The sequence below is a fragment of the Tachypleus tridentatus genome, chromosome 8 (assembly GCF_004210375.1).
Source record: "Tachypleus tridentatus isolate NWPU-2018 chromosome 8, ASM421037v1, whole genome shotgun sequence".
NCBI classification, from domain to species: domain Eukaryota; kingdom Metazoa; phylum Arthropoda; class Merostomata; order Xiphosura; family Limulidae; genus Tachypleus; species Tachypleus tridentatus.
This window is the reverse complement of record NC_134832.1, coordinates 34,853,921-34,874,032: the sequence shown is the minus strand read 5'-3', so window position 1 is coordinate 34,874,032 and position 20,112 is coordinate 34,853,921. Positions and strand designations below refer to the sequence as shown.

Genomic DNA, 20,112 nt, shown 5'->3' with positions numbered 1-20,112 from the left:
TTATAATTAAATAACTATCCTTCAACCTAAAATCTGAAATATTGTTTGCATAATTTGTAAAACTTCCTAAATACATTTCAAACATTTATTTTTAATAAGACTTTATACTTTATGTTACTTTTTATACTTTAACTATGTAGAGTCTGTCACTTAACCAACCTCGTAACTATCATAAAAATTAAGAAATATAAATTATGCTTTTTACATGCTAGAATGACTGCATATTATAAAACAAAAATACAAATGTTTAGTCTAAGTAGCTTAAGTCTCATAACACAAAATACATTTATATATATATATTTATTATTTTTTATTATATTGACCTTCCAGTCATGCTTAGCTAACATTGCATAACTTGCACATACACTCATGTTACATATCCAGTAATATAAAACTGACCTTTAGTCTTCCCCATCTTTGTTGTGTTTTAGTGGACTAGTATATAGTATTCGTAACATGCAGTTACATTTCAATCATTATATGTTATATACATATATATAGATTATTATTATTTAGAAATAAATTATTAACCTTATTTAAGGTTAATGTAACATGCAGTTACATTTCAATCATTATATGTTATATACATGTATATAGATTATTATTATTTAGAAATAAATTATTAACCTTATTTTTCTTAAAATATAGAACAATAAATCAAGAAGTACAGCAAACAATTATCTCTTCTTGCTACAACTTTTGTACTCTGTTATTGCTGGACATAGGTTGCTAAGCCTTTTAAAATTTTGCACGTCAATAATAGAAAACAAAAGTTTTTTAGGTTTATACATAGAGTTGAATAACCAATAAATCATAAATAACTATACTAATACCATAGAATTCTACTATAATTTATTAAGCTCAGTAACCAAAATGTATTTAGATTATAAAAAACATAAAACTTCGAGCAGACTAAAAACACAACCTATCTCCTTGAAAACTTGGATCGAAAGAACATGGTAGTCTTTTCACAGATTAAAGTGGCTGAGAAAACCACTCTGAGGACATTCTAAGCTGTTTATTGGTTATTCACATGTCATATACTGTAGTAAGATTATTTAAGGAACTGTTTCAAAAAATGGAAAGAGTTGAATGGAGCCACTGTGTTTCATTCAGTACATAAGCAATATCTCAGCAAAATAAAAAGATATGTGGTTCTTATTTTATATTCCAGCATGTTAATATTAGTAATTTGAGTTCCTAATATGTTCCAAACTATCGACTTTGTATTTTGACATCACAAACATCTAATTTTAAACAGTGCTGCATTCAACATACCATATGACTTAGATGTGTTCTTTTGATATTTACTTTTAAATTAAGAAATTAACACCTATATAATATTAAAGTTTGAATTATAATCTACAATTTGATTCCAAACTTACTGTCATAACTTTATAAAATAGTAGTTCAATAAAATTTTTAATGCAAGTCAACAAACATGATGACATGGCCTTTGACCTGTGAGGATAGGATTTTGCATATTTTGAAACATCCCTTTAATAACTATATTTAGAGCTGTTACCAGGATATTTCTATTTCTAATCAGTCCAGTTTCTACTGATGTATGCTGATCTATATATAGCTATCATTAATTTCCCTGATCACTTTTGTACGTGTATTTAGAAAATTAAATCATTAACACATGTAAATAAAAAACAAAACTGTATAAAAATCCTGAACCTACTTCTTCTTCAAGCTGATTTAAAGAAGGCACTGGTCCACATAGCACACAGACTTCTACTCCTTGAGTTAGTTGCAAAGTAACAAGCTTGTTACACACCTGTCAAGTTATAAGTATATATCAGTCACAAAGCATGTCATATATACCTTCATATATATATAATGATCTCTAATACTTTCCCAACACACAAACTAGTTGTAGTCACTAATCTGCTACAAACACATTAAATTATAAATATGTTCAGTAAAACACAAAAGCAGAAATTAATAAAAACCAAACATTTGTCTTAGTTCACTTAAAAATACATTCAGAGTACTTAGGCAACTTTACCATTGGACAACTGTTTGGGAGGTAAATGGAAACTTCTCTAGAGGTTGTCTTTGGGTAAGTGTTCACAAATACAGAGAGTAGCGCCATCTCTTGACCAGCCAGAGACCACCATTTTTTAGTTGCCACAGCAACTTTTCCTCTCACCATTAGGCAGCCATAAGACGTGTTGGCCAGATTCACAAATGCTGTGAGGTAGTTCTGTGGCATAACAGTAAAATACCATGAGTAATTTTCCATGAAAACATAAAACGTTTTGCATAAATATACTTAAGTCCAGTGCAGTTTTATAATACCTGTCTTCAAGAGAAGATATCTGCTTTTCTCTAAACACCTTTAACACTGAAAATCAACCTTCAGTGTTTTGTACTTTTTATCATTAACAAAATAAACTATTATTATGCACATTGAAATACTAAGTAACATACATATTTTCATTCTGTAATTGACAGTTTTATTGTTATGTATTCTATAAATGTAAAAGAATTACAACTTGTTAATTATTTATTTTTAAATATGGCAGTTGTAAACTACAACTACAGCTACAAAATCCAAGCAGATTTTTACAACAAAATTATTTTAACTTCTAACAGGCAAATGTATCATTTAATATTGTTGTAAAAGCAGGTTTCTTCCTCTTGGTTTCAACTAGTTGAATGTATAATACAGATGAGCAAATTCGTAGCTGAGAAAATGAATCAAAATAACAATAAAAAAAACAGAACACAAGTTTTTGTTTACACTAATTTTTCTTTATTAATGAAATAATCAGGCTACAAGATTGACAATACCAGAAATATTTTCTGTTAAAACTTACATTCCCATGAAGTTTGTCCAGTGCAATAAATTATTCAGCCTCAAGTGAGCAGTTTATACCTCAAAGCTAACTTTATGTTAACAGTACAACAAAATACTAAACACATATTTTGGCTATTCCGATTGATAACTAAAATTGCAGCAACACTACCAAAGCACTTATTTTTTAATTATTTAGGACAATGAATAGCAATGCATAAGTGTATAAATATCTATGGATCAGTTGCAACTTTATAACTTTATTTCTCTAATCACCAACTGTGTTAATATCAGGTTAGTTCAACTTTGGACTTTCTAACTTTATATTCTCAAACATGTGTACAGTTATTATGTTTCATTGCAAAAAAAACAACTTAAAATCATATAACTTATCCTTTTGTGCTCTTGATAATAGCTCTTTAAGAAATGATATACTATAAAAAGTTTTATATCAGTTATACACTACCTGTAGTGTGGGACTTTCAGTACACAGTAAGCAGTCTACTGTTCCTGTGAGGTCACTAACAGTTGCCATGTCTTGATCTAGCTGTTGAAGGAGGTGGTCAACAAGAAAGAAGCATATCTGATGAAGAATTTTTAAAAATGTTATTCATAACACTTAAAATATCACATTCACTGACACTGAAAAATCATGATAAATGTATGAAGAAGCTAAAATTATCAGCATTCTCTTAAACAACAACATAGTCTTTTTGAAAAACAATATCACATTGTGTTATTTGTATTTTATTTACAAACACAAATGCACGTTTTTTTAAATCTTAGGTATGTGTTACGTGAATGCCAGTTTCCACGTGATGTAGTCTTCATTAGAGATCAGTCACAACATGCAATATAAAATGTAAATAAAAAACTGGAAATTTAAGAACTTACAAATAGAGATTGTTAAAAAAAAAAAGTAAGCAAACAAAACTGGAGATACTGTAGACATTATTTACTCAAACTACAAGCCTCTATTTTGGCTCCATGCTATGACTTAGAATTGCATTTGTTACAAGGTTTTTACTTTAATTCTGTTATACTGACCACCAAGTAGTATGGGGAAAAGCATTTTTGATATTATTGAAAACTGTATTAAAGTTCTTCACTTAAATATTTTGTCACTAAGCTTTTTCTTTTAGAATGTTGGCTATCCAACATGCAGAATAATTCTAATTTAAAAATTTTAAAATATCACAAGGAATATCTTTATAACTCCATATAATTATCAAATATTGTTCAAGAAAAAATTAATATTTTATTGTTATTTTCACTATCAGATCCGAATCTCAAACATAAATGTTTAGTCTAACTAGTTTCAATGTCATAACATTACACACTTTTTTATTATATTTACCTTTCAGCTATTGCTGGATAACATTATAGAACTTACAATGACATGGTACATATGTACTCATGTTACTATACCTAAGAATATAAGACTGACCTTTAGAAAATAACCTGTCTTGGATTTGTTTTAGTGGACTAGTAATAGTAATTTGTAAAATACAATTATAATACTTTATTTATATATGTATATACATTATTACTATTTACAAATAAGCTTTAAACTTATTTTTCTTAAAACAAAGCAGTAAGTAAATACCTTCCAGTTATGATGACCTTTGTATTTGTTTGTTGCTTACAGCCTTTTAAAACTTTGCACTTAGAGAATGTGAAACCAAATCATTTTTAGGTTTTATTTATACATTTTAAATAACCAAAAAGTCATAAATAACTATATCAATACTATAGATTTTCCATTATAATTTACAAAGCTTAGTAACTACTCTGTATTTGAGTCTAAAAAATATGAAATTTTGAGCAGACTAAAGGCTCATCAAGCTACCTTCTTGAGGTCTTGTTTTTAAAGAAGGAAATGATGACATGAAACTTGAAAATGGCCGAGAAAGCTACTAGGGGGATGTTCTGAGTTTTTGATTGGTTATTCATTTGTCAAAGATAAGAATAAGTGTATATAAAGGAGCACGTCAAAAATGGAAAGAGGAGAAGAAGGCCACTTGTTTGATTCAGTACATGAGAAATATCTCAGCAAATGGAAAAGACAGGAGGTTATTATTTTGTATTCTAGCTAGTAAATATCAGTAATTTGAGGTCCTATTTCATATGAAACTACAGATTCTATACTTTGACAATGCTGCTGCATTCAACATACCATGTGACACATGAAAATCAATGTTTAAGAGTTTTTTAATACTTACTTTTAAAATAAATATATTAATTAACGTATAATACTAAAATCTGGATTATAATCTACAACTTGATACTAAATTTATAGACATAAATTCATACTAGTTATTCAATTAAATTTTGAATGAAAGTCAACAAACAAGATGACATGACTTTTGACCCATGACAATAAGAAAATCGTCTCGACAGGGTTAAAGTGTAATAACATGACAACAGTTTTTCTTTTATACATATATAATTTTTAATATTCTTTTACTGAAAAGAACAAACTCAGTCTTTGGAAGATGTACAACCTCGCTGTCAAAAAATGTCTTCTGCATTTATTATGATCCAATATTCATGTACATGGTTTCCAAAGTCTGAGTTACTAGTCACTAGTGAGTTGAAAGAGTTAGTGTGGTAGACTGAAACACAAAACATTAAAATACAATGACAGTTTTCTTTTTACATTACTTATTAAAAAACTATCGAACTTGTACTGAAATAAATAACAGTAATCTTTCTCCCAGTGATCAGTTCAGTATGAAACATTTGGGAATGTTTGATTTAAGTAATAAGAATGATATCCATAATCAATCACTGTCTATATGTCAGTTATGTGTTTTTGGTAACATTTCATAATACTTACCCTCAGTTCTCGCTTTAAGTGATCTACATTGCGAATGTTCTGTAAACTGTCCACCCCAACCATCATCACCATAGCAGCAAAGATATTGTCCAGTAAGTGAAAAAGATGACTGTCACTTGTAGCATCTTCACTTGTGGCAAGAATTAAAATAACACTGTAATATAAATAAATACATCAGTATCTTGAAACTATTAGTAATTACTTTCAAAACAACACAAAATTGAAAGAGAGGGATACACACACACACAAAATAAACACCAACAACAAGAAGCTATTTATAGTATATCCAAAAATGGATAGCTTTAAATATTACCACACATGGATATACAGTGGTAGAAAAATTTATTGTATCACTCAATTTCTTACACTTTTCTTTAAAATCATGTAGGTGCAAATGTGTTTCATGAATGATGCAATACTGTCTAATTATTACATCAGCAGCTTTTTAGACTGTCTGGGTATTGCATCAGCCATTTTTGGGCTATAAGTAGAAATCCTTGCTTTTAGCCTATTCACTACATGTGTGTGATGCTACCATGGCCAAGAGTTGTGAGTTAACTCTACTGAAAAAAAGCAGTCACTGCTTCTTTGAACACAGGGAATACGTTCAACAAGGCAGACTGCTATAATAATTAAATTTAACTAGTCAACTCTGAGCCAATAGGTGCAGAGACATAGAAAAACTGACTATAGGGAAGGGGTAGGATGAGCACTTGCACAGAAACTGATGTTTTTGTTCTAAAATACATAAGCTTGCAGAATCTTCAACAGTTATATCCAAATCTCAAAAAAAGCATGGCAGGAATCGGCTTGTTTTGAATTTCAAGCAAAGCTACACAAAGGCTATCTGCACTAGCTGTCCCTAATTTAGCAGTGTAAGACTAGAGGGAAGGCAGCTAGCCATCACCATCCACTGCCAAATTTTGAGCTACTCTTTTACTAACAAATAGTGGAATTGACTGTCATATTATAACACCCCCATGGCTGAAAAAGTGAGCATGTTTGGTGTGACCGGGATTCGAACCTGCGACCCTCACATTATGAGTCGAGTGCCTTAACACCTGGCTATACCAGGCCACATGGCAGGAAACTACAGCAGTCACTGTCATCACACACACACACACCTTCCAGTCTTGCAAGTGTTCAACTGGTCTCCCAGCAAAATGGCTAAGAAAGAGCCTCCTGTTCATAAACAAAATAAAGATGATGATGCTCAGCTGAGCCAAAGAGCATATTGACCAGACTGAAGCAATGTGGAAGAAAGTAGTCTTCTCAGATGAATCAAAGTTAAACTGCACAGATCTTATGGGAAGCACTTTGTATATTATTGATGTGGAGAAATGCTTTATCCAGCGTGTTTGAATTCAACTGTGAAACATCTGTAGGATCAAGTGATATGACAATGTATTTCTGGTCATGGTGTGGGCACCTGCATTTTGTAAAAGGCATTATCAATACTGACAAGTACATTGAGATTGTTGTGTCCCAATTAAAGCAAACAATTCAGGATCACTTCATGGAGCTGAAGAATGACTCTGCTCCATACCACAGAAATAAAACAGTTGGTTATATGAAATAAAGATGAACTTTCATTTCACTTCACATATATTGAAAAGTCATATTAGGATTAATTCATTGTTTCAGGTGAAGGACTGTCTTCAAAGAAAGAGGGCAACAGCCCAGATCTAAACTTTATTTAAAACTGCTGAATGATAATGGATAACAAAATGCAAAAGAATCCTAGAAGCACCTTGAAAGTGCAGAAATCCTTAATCCCTGTGTTACATCATGAAATCAACCTTGTCTACACTCCATCCCTCATGCACTCTTTGCCAAAAATTTATCAAGGTCAGAGGGTACACTTTTTGTCAGTTACATTGATGGCAGTATCTTTAAAATCTAGGTTGTATAACTTAGAAAACATCTTTATATTTGACAAGTATTTGTTGTTATATGTTTGTCACTGCTGGTTTGTTAATAAAAGATGCATATGTGTTTGGATGAGAGAAATACTAGTTGATTTACACTATACAGTTATGTTTTACATTAGTTTTGACACTTTCACAATGCATAATTTCATAAAAGTTACATGAACCAATAAAAGTATGAAAAACTTGCATGTGCAATAATTGTTTTCACCATTGTATATTGTTTGTTTATTTGCAATATTTGGGCAAAACTACACAAGGTTCTGCACAAGCCTTCTCTAACTTTTAACTGATAAACAAAACTAAAGGGGATGCAGCTAGTCAATAACACCACCCACAAACTCTTGGATTACCATAATGGAATATTGGGATTGTTACCATTATATCTTCAACGTCTGGAAAGAAATTTTGTGGCAAACAAATGTAAACCATGGACCCTTGGATTTACATTCTGGCATGCAACCCAACAGGTTATGTAATGTCTGGCCACATGGTGTTCATAATACTTTTGACGTTAAATAATACATTTTACCATTTTAGTATCAAAAACATAATTGGTAAACACACTACATATCATCGGAAAAAATATCTTAGTCTTCATTCCTAACATATGTTATACAGAAACAATAATTACTTTCGTGGAATTCTAAATTAGTTATATATTGTGACACTAGAGGACACTTATTGCGATATCGTAATGTGTTTTCCTTATAGCAAAGCCACATCGGGCTATCTGCTGAGCCCACCGAGGGGAATCGAATCCCTGATTTTAGCGTTGTAAATCGATAGACTTACTGCTGTACCAGCGAGGGAAGCAATATAATAAATAGAATAGATAGTATCACGATTTCTATATATAGTTCAACAAATCAAATTATAAATGGCTTAGAATGATTTAAATTTTCTGTAGTTTTAATTACCTATTATGGAATACCCGCCATAAAATTTTAGACCCTACGGTGATTGCAGTTTGAAGTTCTCCACCACGGAGTCTTGAATACAAGTGAATGGCATTCAGTGTTCCGATGTGCGTAAATGGCAACTGAAAAATAAAATCAGATGTTATTTCGTATTACTTCAGCGTAGAAAATAATATATGCAATAATCAAACATTTAGCAAAATATGAAAAAAAAAGAAGGTACTTCTTGATCCACAATGAGTCCACTGAGTACCAGACAGTTTTCTACAGGAAACTATTTATTTACTCAAGTTTAAAAAATGAGATCAAATCATTTATTTACACACTTTACACAAAATGTCTGGACTTACATAAACTTATTTCATAAAGTGCAATGAGTTTTTAAAATATTTTATAAACTTTGTATAATTCTAACACTATGTTTAATATTCTTGTAATCAATTTATCATATAACGAACAAGGAAAACTGTATTATAATAATAATCAAAAAGAAAAAAAAATAACTTCTTAATGCTTATTCTGACAGGCTATTTATAAAATGATGTATATTTACACTCTATTTGTTAAATGATAGACTGACAACAAACTCAAGCAAGACGAATTTATATATTCCTTGGTGGTTCAGTGGTAAGCTTGAGAGTTTATAAAGTTAAAATTCAAGGTTTGATCTCCGCAGTGAACACAGCACAGATAACTTCATTGTACAGCTTTGTGCTTAAATAACAAAGAAACAAAACAATAAATTGGTCCAGAATATGAACCTGACCTTTTCTTTTATTCTAGTGATTAATCTGAAGTTTTAATTCTTCCACATAATCATACGAAGAATTTTGTTTGCTTTATTTCAAACTTTTTGCAATTCAGATTATGAGAATTGACTATCATTCTTATTGTGTACTTATGGATGCGGACTCGTTTACTGAGGACACGAATATGAACACTAATCCATTCTCCGATTGTGCTAATACTTTGCCACGCACAACCCTATATGAAGTTTAAGCTGTTTTGTTCCCTAAAAATATTTTGAACATATATATATGGTAAGTTTCAGTTAATCTTATCAGAACACTGCTGATAAAACTACAGACTCTAGAATTTCTGACTGTACGTGTCCGGAAGGTCGGAGCCAGTAATTCCAAACAGCGTTAATTAAAATCGGCTTTCTTTCCCACACTCTCAAAGATAAGAATACACGATACATTTCCGTTGATTCTTACAAGATCGTAACCTTTCCTTACACATAACTGATCACTTTATGCATGTTCATTAAAGACCTGGACAACTTGTTTTTATTGGGAGTAATACGAAACTCTTGATCCTAGTTACTTCCAACACGGCACTAGTTGCGCAAACACTGTAATTTCAACAGGTAACTTATAAACAAGTTATAGAGACTGTCTGCCTGACACTATAATGTTTTCCGTAAGGTATATCCAGAAAATTTGTTTCTCACGCGATTATGGGTAATTTTGACAAAAAAACCTCCCTGGCAGTTGTGAAAAGAATTATTATTTTGTCCTTGAAACGTTTAGCCTGAAATGCTTAAGATATCAGAAAGATCCAACATTTATATTTTTCAAAATTTTCAGTACAAGGTGATATATCCTGTGTTACTGCAAAAATAACAACAAAAAATGCTCGTATTTGCTTGCCCTTCGACATAATTATCTCACGCTAGAAAATATCCACAAATAGCAGAGGAAAGGGGAGGCAAATCTTAATAGCTAGATCAGATTTGGAACTTGTTTGTTCCCTTATTCTGTAACATAAAGCTCAGCTAACCGTGGGAAAGTCCGTTGTACGCATTCAATCAGAACAGCACGGATGAAAATAATTGTACGCTTGAACAAGCAGTTACTTTAAGTTTGTTTATCATGAAGTACATACAACGTATAATAGTAACTATATACTGGAATTGAAAGATTATCAAAAAGTATTGATTACGAATGTATCATCATTCCAGAATAATAGACAAAATAACCTTTTGTAACAATTACAGAAAGTGGCACTTTTCAATATCAAGTTATGTTAACTTTTTCAAGAAATGGTTGTAAACATAAACTTGTGTTAAACCAGTAGGTATGCGTAACGTGGTGCCCCCAAGTGGCACAGCGGCATGTTTGCGGACTCACACCGCTAAAAATCGGGTTTCGATACCTGTGGTGAGCAAAGCACAAATACCTCATTGTGTACCTTAGTACTTAATTTCAAATAAACTTTTCTGGTATCAAAGTAGCCATTTTTACGTGTTTTCCCCCTTTTGGTAAACTACTGGTACATATTAAAATAGAGAAATATGATATCAGTACGCCTCTGAAGAAGACATCGAAATCAGCATTCTTAAGTGTTCTAAGCGTATAGTTCTTAATGAGTGACAATAAAAACATAGAACACACGCAGATGCAAAAACTTAAAACTATACGAAATCCTAAAACTATTATTGTAAATTTACTATAATTTTTAAATGGGTTGCAAAAAATATATAATTATGTCTTTAAATCTAATTTCTTTTTCTACCTTCATGACGATATTTATTTTTCATAAATGCTAAGAGCACAAAGGCTTAAAAAATAAACTAAAAAAGCCCACATGCGCTTGAAAGAATAGTCAATGCCGTGGTTGCTTCTTGCGCACGAAACACAATATTTTTAATTCTTTATGATATATCACGTGAAGTGTTTACAAAAAGAAATAGAATGTTAACATAAAAAAAAAGACTGTACAAGTACAATCCTGTCACTAGCATGCTGAGCATTGAATTTTGAAGTATGCACTAAGTCATTCAGAATGTCCTCGGATCATGGCAGGTAAGACTACTATTAATTCATTCAAACTATTGTTCAGTAAATTTTGCAGTAACTAAAGGCAGGCAGGTTACTGTAAAATCGCAGAGCATATTGTTAAAATTGTCTCCCGGTAAGTATAGTAATATTAAAGCAGGTTACTGTTCGTGAATATTTGAGGTACATAAAAAATAAAATCGTGATATAAGAAAAAGAATCATCATGCTTATTTAAGCATGCTGACATTTCAATAAATTAGGGTTAGCTATTTGATAAAAGAATTAACACAGAAGTCTAGTAGATGATGGTATGTAATAATAAATGTTGTGAGTCTGTACAGGTGGAAATTATATATATTTTCCATCATATCATATTAATGGTCAAGGAATGCGATATGTACCACATTCACAAATATAGTACTGCTCTCCTGCATTAACTACACAAATTTTAAATATATTTTTGTGAACTAATAAAATAATGTTTTGTTACTGCATATATCATAAATATATTATTGTTTGTTGAAATATATTCTATCACATGTATCTATTCTAAACGAGTTTTGAGAAAAAGACATTATATGCGTTCAATGTCGTTTAGTGAAATTTTATTTTTGTGTTTTAGGTTTTGGAATTGGTTTGATTAAGTTAAATATTTAGTACAGTAAGTGAATCAAGAGTCAAGTATCAAGGAAACAATTTGATTGTATAATCTAAAAATTGGGTAGCTAGTCATGAGTCGAGTATATTTTGTGAAAGTGGTACATTTTGCACAAGTGCCTAATAAACTAGCTATTGAAATCAATATGCCGAACGTTCAAAGCTGTCTTAATTGAATCAATTGTCTTGTCACAATGTCTAAATTCATCAAAGCGAGGTAACTCATTATAATGTTTTTAAAATAAATTTCAAGTGTTTTGCAGCCTCACTCAAACGTTGGCCATTTTTGTAAATTATCCTACTCAGCAGAAAAAAACAAAAAAACATCCATCAAACAACTGAAATTACTAATAAACATCGCCTGATAAAATATGTCTTCATTGATTTTACTCGGTCGCCAAGACGTTTATGTTAACAAATGTGTTCCAATTGTTTCATTTAAAATTTATTCACAGAAGTAATATTATGCAGAAGAAAGCTGACTTTATTGACTGTTCTCTGCGTCTTTAATGTATGTATTAAATATACTTCCTTAACCGTGAATGTGCAGGCCTAACTACAGCAAAACCATTGGTGTTACTTTTTCTGTGGCTCGGCTTGACCAGGTAGTTATGGCACTCGACTCGTAATCTGAGGGAGCGGGTTCGAATCCCCGTCGCACCAAACATGCCCGCCCTTTCAGCCGTGGGGACATTATAATGTTACGATCAATCTCACTATTCGTTGGTAAAATAGTAGTTCAAGAGTTGGCGGCGGGTGGTGATGACTACCTGTATTCCCTCTTGCGTTACATTGCTAAATTAGGGACGGCTAGCGTAGCTTTGCGGGAAATTAAAAAAACAAACAAACTTTTTCTGTACTATGTGCAGTTTGATATTATTGAACGTTTCAAATCTTTTAAAGTGCAAATGAATAACCAATTGTAAACAGAAGTAGAGGGTCAGTTCAATTAACAGCTTGAAAACGCTGCACGAGTTAAGTAACAAGCAAGGTTAACACTTTCCTCCAAAGCAGTGTTTTTCGACCATCGATCCGTCACAACTAAACACCAAGCCGTTCATGACATCATCCTTAACCTTTCGTTGAGTCAGCGGGAAAGTATAAACTTGAGAATGAAAAAACGTTTCCACAAAAGGAAGAGCTTAAGGACCGTGGAGTACATTTCTTTCAAATGCAAACGACCTACGGTAATAAAGTAGTTATTACTATTGTTTTATTACAATAATGTCATTAATTTCATTGGATAAAATTCCATGAGTAAAAATTTATTTTCTATGTCAAATAATTTTTAAAAAAGAAAATACCAAACTCTTACGAGAGCTTTTCATTTACATTAGTGTATATTGCTTTCAAATTGTGCCTACGGACATATTAGTTAGAAATTTCTTGCTTAGAGTGAGTTATTTTGTTTGTTTGTTTTTGAATTTCGCACAAAGCTACTCGAGGGCTATCTGTGCTAGCCGTCCCTAATTTAGCAGTGTAAGACTAGAGGGAAGGCAGCTAGTTATCACCACCCACCGCCAACTCTTGGGCTACTCTTTTACCAAGGAATAGTAGGATTGACCGTCACATTATAACGCCCCCACGGCTGGGAGGGCGAGCACGTTTGGCGCGACGCGGGCACGAACCCGCGACCCTCGGATTACGCGTCGCACGCCTTACGCGCTTGGCCATGCCGGGCCCCACTTAGAGTGAGTTTATTACATATTACATCAGTGAAAAGTGCGTAATATATCGCATGGTTTTGATGCATTGTGAAAGTTATTTCTTGACTCAGGCCTTACTTAATCATTCAGATATGTTAAGAAGTATTTGGAATATGTACAAGAATATACAATTTTAAAAGTTTTTGGAAATATACTGCTCAATATAGTTTTCTACATAAAAATGTGTCATAAAAATATTGGCTAGAACTGGTGATACTGGGTTGCACATGCTTAGGCCATTTGTTTGTATATAGTTTTGGTTGTTGAACATGAAGTTTGTCTTTATCGTGGTGAATTCTATGAGGGTTGCTAATTGGTTACTGGGAATGTCTGTAGTTGGGTTAGGGTCTCGGATATATGACACAAGTTGAAACACAAGCAATTAACACAGCATTACATCCACCACTATACTGGTACAGATATGTAGATGACACGGTTGAGGGATTCAAATCTACAGAACACATACTTAATTTTTTCAATCACATTAACTCTATACATCCCAACATTAACTTCACATATGAACAGGAAGAAAGTAATCAAATATCATTTCTTAACCTCAAAATTACAAGAACCGGCACACAATTCAAAACAGAAATCCACCGAAAAATCACCCATACTGGACTATACATTCCTTGGGACTCAGCACATGAAACAAAACAAAAACTCAACATACTAAGAAACCAAATAAACACAGCCATAAAACTATGCTCACCAGAGAAAATTAACGATGAATTAGACAAAATAAAACAATACTTCATCAACATCAATAAGTTTCCTCCACAAACCGTAGAAAACATTATACGCACACACCTAGAAAGAAAGCAAAATCAACCAACAAAAGTAAATATATCTCACGAATCAAAAAATCACGAAACCATATACTGCTGTATACCATATATTCCTGACATCAGCAGACAAATAACCAACATTTGGCAAAAACTAGTAACAAAATATGACGTTCCAGTTAATACCAAATTTATTCAAAAACTAGGCACAAAACTGAGGTCTATACTATGTAAAAACTACACTGACAAACACCACACCAACATTATTTATAAAATACAATGTGATAACTGTCACGACTTCTATATTGGAGAAAAAAGTAGAAAAATGGAAACCAGATTCAAAGAACGTAAAAAGTCACCTTCACACATTTTCAAACACTGCAAGTCAAATAAACACAACATAACCATATAAAACACTCAAATACTAAATAAAGAAACCTTACTTATACAACAACTTAAACCCAAAATAAACCAATATAAAGGAACGCCTTTATACCTATATTAATATAATAAAATAAATAAAATTATATATTCAAACATCTAACACCGCCCTCTACGTTCCGACACTCAGTTGCACAACCCCTTCCAAACATGTGGTCAGCTTCCGGTCAGTTACCTCTTTCTTTGTGAACCTGACGATGACCGAAGAAGGTCGAAACGTTGTTCGCTCTTCTATGTAAAATATTTTCTCAACCCAAACGAGCCGTTTTTGCATATATATTTCTCTACAAGTGGGTTTTCTCGACATCACTGATCAGCGATTTGTGTAGTTACGAAAAACTGATTATGTCAGTCTATAATGTGGACAAGGCCTTAAGAAACGGAATGTCACATTTTATTTATGCACGCTAAGTAAATACATCTAGCATTGTATAAGAGTGGGAAGTACCAAAGGGAAAATTTTATGTGAATTAAGTAAAATCTCAGCAATCTGAACACAACATCATTATCGCGGAGTCCGTGAAAACATCTTGCGGTGTAAACTAGTTCAAAATACAATATCAAAACAGAAGTTTCAAACAATAGAAATTACCAAAACGCATCTCAGAAGGAAAACAAAATTAAATATGCAACCTGAAGCACTTGATACAATAGAAGTAAGAAAAGTAAAAAGAACAAAATGCTACTCTTAGAGGTATATCCGATCCTCACGAGTCCAACAAAATCGGGCAAAAAAAGATCCAATAAAGATGTTTATTTGTTTTGTATTTTGCGCAAAGCTACACGAGACTAAAGTAAAGGCAATTAGTCATCACTACACCACCCACCGCCAACTCTTGGGTTACTTTTTTACCAACAAATAACAGGACTGAACAACACATTATAACGTCCACACGACTGAAAGGGCAAGTATGTTTGATGTGACGGAGATGATGATATAAATTGATTGTAATCTTACCACATTTTGTTACAAGTACTTTATGTTGTTTTGAATTAAGCACAAAGCTACACAATGGGCTATCTGTGCTCTGCCCACCACGGGTATCGAAACCCGGTTTTTAGCATTGTAAGTCTGCAGACATACCACTGAGCCACTGAGGGGCTGTACTTAATGTTTAAAATGGTACAGTTTCAAAGGTAGCTTATTTTTCACGCAAAAAGTTAGCATCTAGAGCAGCATTTCTCAAACTGGAGTTCACGAGTCATGTCCAAAATTTGATAAAAATATTTAAAAGAAATGTGATTTACAGAATAAGAATATATTTCGTAAAATTAAATTTATATGAATTAAAATATTCGATTTTAGAATACAGCTTTTCATGTACGTAAGTGTGTGTGTTTTTCTATAGCAAAGCTACATCGGGCTATCTGCTGAGTCCACCAAGGGGAATCGAACCCCTGATTTTAGCGTTGAAAATTTGTAGACTTACCGCTGTACTGGCGGGGGACTTTCATGTACACTGATTTATTTTTCAAAAAAAAAAAGCATCGTTATGTTTGAGAGTCCACGAAAAAGAATAATTAAATTGAGTCATTGAGTTACTAAAGTTTGAGAATCGCTGATATAGAAATAAAACCCACAAATGTGTAACTAATCCTTGGGGGGTTGAGTTTAAAGGAGTCCCTCTGACGTCAGCAGGATATAGGGATGCAATTCTGAAACTATTATTGTTGACATATGCAAATATAGTTGATCAGAACTTTCTTAAAATGAGTATCTGGTAACAATTTCCTGTGAGACGAAACTATGAAATGAATGAACCGGATAACATGCTCATTGAATTTTAATCCATTAACTTTAGCATGCATGTGATGTTCTGAATAAGATAAATGGCAGCGAGAGATTCACCTCCAATGACTGTTGGTGACCGGAATACTCTTAAGAGGAGCGAGCCAAATTACTATATCAGTTTATCGAATCACTTATTCAAAGATGTAACATCAGTGCGTTTCATTAACCAATTCGTTTCTGATCGTTTACTGGACCGCAAATTCTGTAATATCACGTGAAAATTTGTCAATATTAGTTTATAATATCAAATGATTGGTCACCTGATGCTTCTCTTGCACACAAATATGCTCTGTTTTTGAAATATGTTTGTGTTGTGCTTATCTGCAAGACTTCTCTGTTGCCCTGAAAAAGGCCCAAGTACTGTGGGATACTCGGGCCCAAAAGCACTACAACAACAACATAATAGTAGCCAACATGAAAGCTAGGGATGGAGGAAGAAGTATTGTGCACCTGACCCTCCTGGGTATTTAAAAATTCAACATACCCAAATACCCACAAAAAAGAAGCGAAGCAAGATTTCTCAAAAACGGCTAAGTAGATTTGGAAGAATGTTGAACTATGACCTAATTTAGAAGTGGTTAATTTTTGGAGAATCAAGGTCACGCAAATACAAAAAAAAATCCCTACATGTTAATATTGGGGTTGATTTTTCACGCTATTTTTGGTCTATAACTCAGTAAAAAATATATATCGGACTTTGATGACATTTGGTGAATATATGTAGACTATTATACCACATTGTCCTGCCTAAAATGGTGTGTGACTGTTGATAAGGGCGGACATACAGACACATTTTCGTATTTTCTGAGAGTCGAAAATGATCAACGAGGCGTGACAGAGGTATGCGCTCTACTGAAAGCCCCTTTAGTCTAATAACTATAGTTGTTTGTGCTTTATGATACCATATATAGAGAGAAAATTCAACTTGTTGTTTTGAGCAGTATACTTGAAATATTTCAGTAATAATACAAACAATAACTTTTTATTTCTTAATTACAAAGGAACATGGACACTAAATATGTATTATTATCATTATACTCTCGGTGACAGAAAGGAATGAAATTGAATATTCTCTATAAGTGTTTCTTATCAGAAGGACTGTTGGTACGATTAGTTGATATATCATACATCGACATTTTTGAAGCGCCAACGTTAGTAGCAGCGAGTCCCAGTAAATGCTTTGCTACATCAGCAACGATCCAATCCATTTTGCTTAATACAGTCTTTTTAACTCATATGTGATGTGTACGCTTTTTAGAAGCCCTTGAATAATAATTATAACTATACTTGTAATATGACTTTAAAATTAGCCCTGTTACATTGTTATTTTGTTATTACATTGTAGAAGGTAGTATATCTGAAGAATGTGTAGAGGAGAGTTTTGTATATGTTCTTAACCAATTAATTACCAAACTGAAATAAAGTTGCTTCTGAACCAACTTTATCAGAGATTACTCCTAAAATCTTGCAATTAATTGTGAACAGTTGGACATAATAACATTTTTCTTTATCAAATAGTTTTAATGCTCCACAACACGAACACTAAAATTTATATGGTGCTCCCGCACACAAGAAAAGGCGGCATGTTTGGTTGTTTTTGAATTTCACGCAAAGCTACACGAGGGCTATCTGCTCTAGCCGACCCTAATTTAACAGTGTAAGAATAGATGGAAGGCAGCTAGTTATTACCACCACCCCCAACTCCTGGCACCAACTAACGGATTAAACGTAACATTATAACGCCTCACGGCTGAAAGGGCGAGCATATTTGGTGTTGTGACAGGGATTCGAACCCGTAAGACCTCAAACTGCGTATCGAGTGCCCCACCCATCTGGTCATGGAGCCACAATTCAAAATATAGCATAATAAAACAACTGCTTAATTAACAAAAAAAAGTTTACTGAAAAAAATACTAGAATTAGTACGTTAAAAACGCCTTGGAAGCGATTAATTCGGTTAGTTAAGAAAACATTTCTTTTTCTAAAAATGGAACATTTAAACCTGCCAGTTAAATACTGAAATACAACCACCATGCTCTTTATAACAAAGTTGAAATATGTTTCCAGCAACCAAGATTTACAAACTTATTTTCTTACTTTGCTAATCAATATCGATATAAAAGTCTAATTAGCAACAACATTAAAAAAAATTGCAAGTCTGTGGTTTCACTTGGTAAGCCCATATTTACATATTCATATTCATTTAACCTTAAGAACTCTTTCAGTTATTCGTTACCTATAACTTGCGTATATTTTATTCATCGAAAGGAAACATTAAGAAACAACAAGCGATAACCTATGGGTAGTACGTCATAAATACTTTAAAACTGATAGATAAATACATTATATTTCCATCCATTTAGACAGTAACATTAAATAAGCACGGCATATGGCTGCGTGACACAAATAACATACGCTTAATAGGCTGCATTAAGTGTAATTCATGTATATATTAATATGGTAGAAAAATTAAAAACGTTAAATACTGATTACATTGACTGGACGTTCATGAAGTAGTTGTGACAGGTTTATTTATACACTTATTTGGTATCGAGCTTAGAACTGGAGATCTGCCCGAGCCCGTCTAGCAGGCCAGGCTATAACCAGGATAATAACATAAAAGATCCGGGTTAGGGCTTGAATGAAGTGACTTTTTGTCAAACGTATTTGTAAAAATTCTATCTCCCTCGTGCTTCTTTTTTCAACTTTGTTTAAAGTAAATATTTTCAAATTATTTTTTGAAAAACGATAACCTACACACATAGTTAAGGCTTGACAATAACTATTTCATAACTTCTATGCTTCGTATCAAAGGCACCTCTAAGGAATTTTGTATTACTATAAATACTGTCTCGCGACCCTTTCGTATCAATTGTTAAATCGATCGTATTAAATATCAACCATAACATTGATAACCACACATATTAGTACTATTTATATTAGTAACATCTTCTGTTGGCAGGTTGAAACGTACATAGAGGTCATCTCCACCTTCTCACGATGAGCCGATGATGTCTATCTCGTGAACAATACTTCGTTTAAGCTTCGGGCCTAGGTTGGGCTTTTGTGGAGAAAATCTGGTACTAGGCAAGATAAGACGGCATATTGGATATATCCGTCAGGCTCGGGCCAGGTAAATTTGTAAAATTTCAACTCGTTCAGACCCCTATTTAAAACGTTTGGCTCATTGTCAAACAAAAAATTTTTTATTTCGAATCATGGCGTCTAAATTGTAAACGTTTATTTAAAAAGTGGTTTGTGATATTTTATAACACTAAATGTTACACAAATTATTTTTAGCACAGTTATTATTAGTCTAACTTTGTTGTTACTTTTATGCTATATTGGGAAGTTTTTAAATAAAATTTGTTATATTAATTCTTGTCTGTATGATTTTCACTTTGGCAAAAATATAACCAGGTTACGTCAAAATAATCATCAAGGCCCAGGATTTGG

The 20,112-nt window shown here is 32.7% G+C and overlaps 1 protein-coding gene across 2 annotated transcripts in view; it reads right to left on the bottom strand.

The window, feature by feature from the left end:
• The window catches only part of fy (fuzzy planar cell polarity protein-like protein), a 60,170-nt gene that overhangs the window by 8,454 nt on the left and 31,604 nt on the right, over window positions 1-20,112 (bottom strand). For both annotated transcript variants that reach the window (XM_076448207.1, XM_076448208.1), the window contains 5 exons: window positions 8,494-8,615; window positions 5,646-5,799; window positions 3,273-3,389; window positions 2,015-2,212; window positions 1,688-1,783 (listed from right to left, as the gene is read on the bottom strand). In XM_076448207.1, coding sequence (XP_076304322.1) covers window positions 1,688-1,783; window positions 2,015-2,212; window positions 3,273-3,389; window positions 5,646-5,799; window positions 8,494-8,615 — 687 coding nt within the window. The remainder of the gene's footprint in view (window positions 1-1,687; window positions 1,784-2,014; window positions 2,213-3,272; window positions 3,390-5,645; window positions 5,800-8,493; window positions 8,616-20,112) is intronic.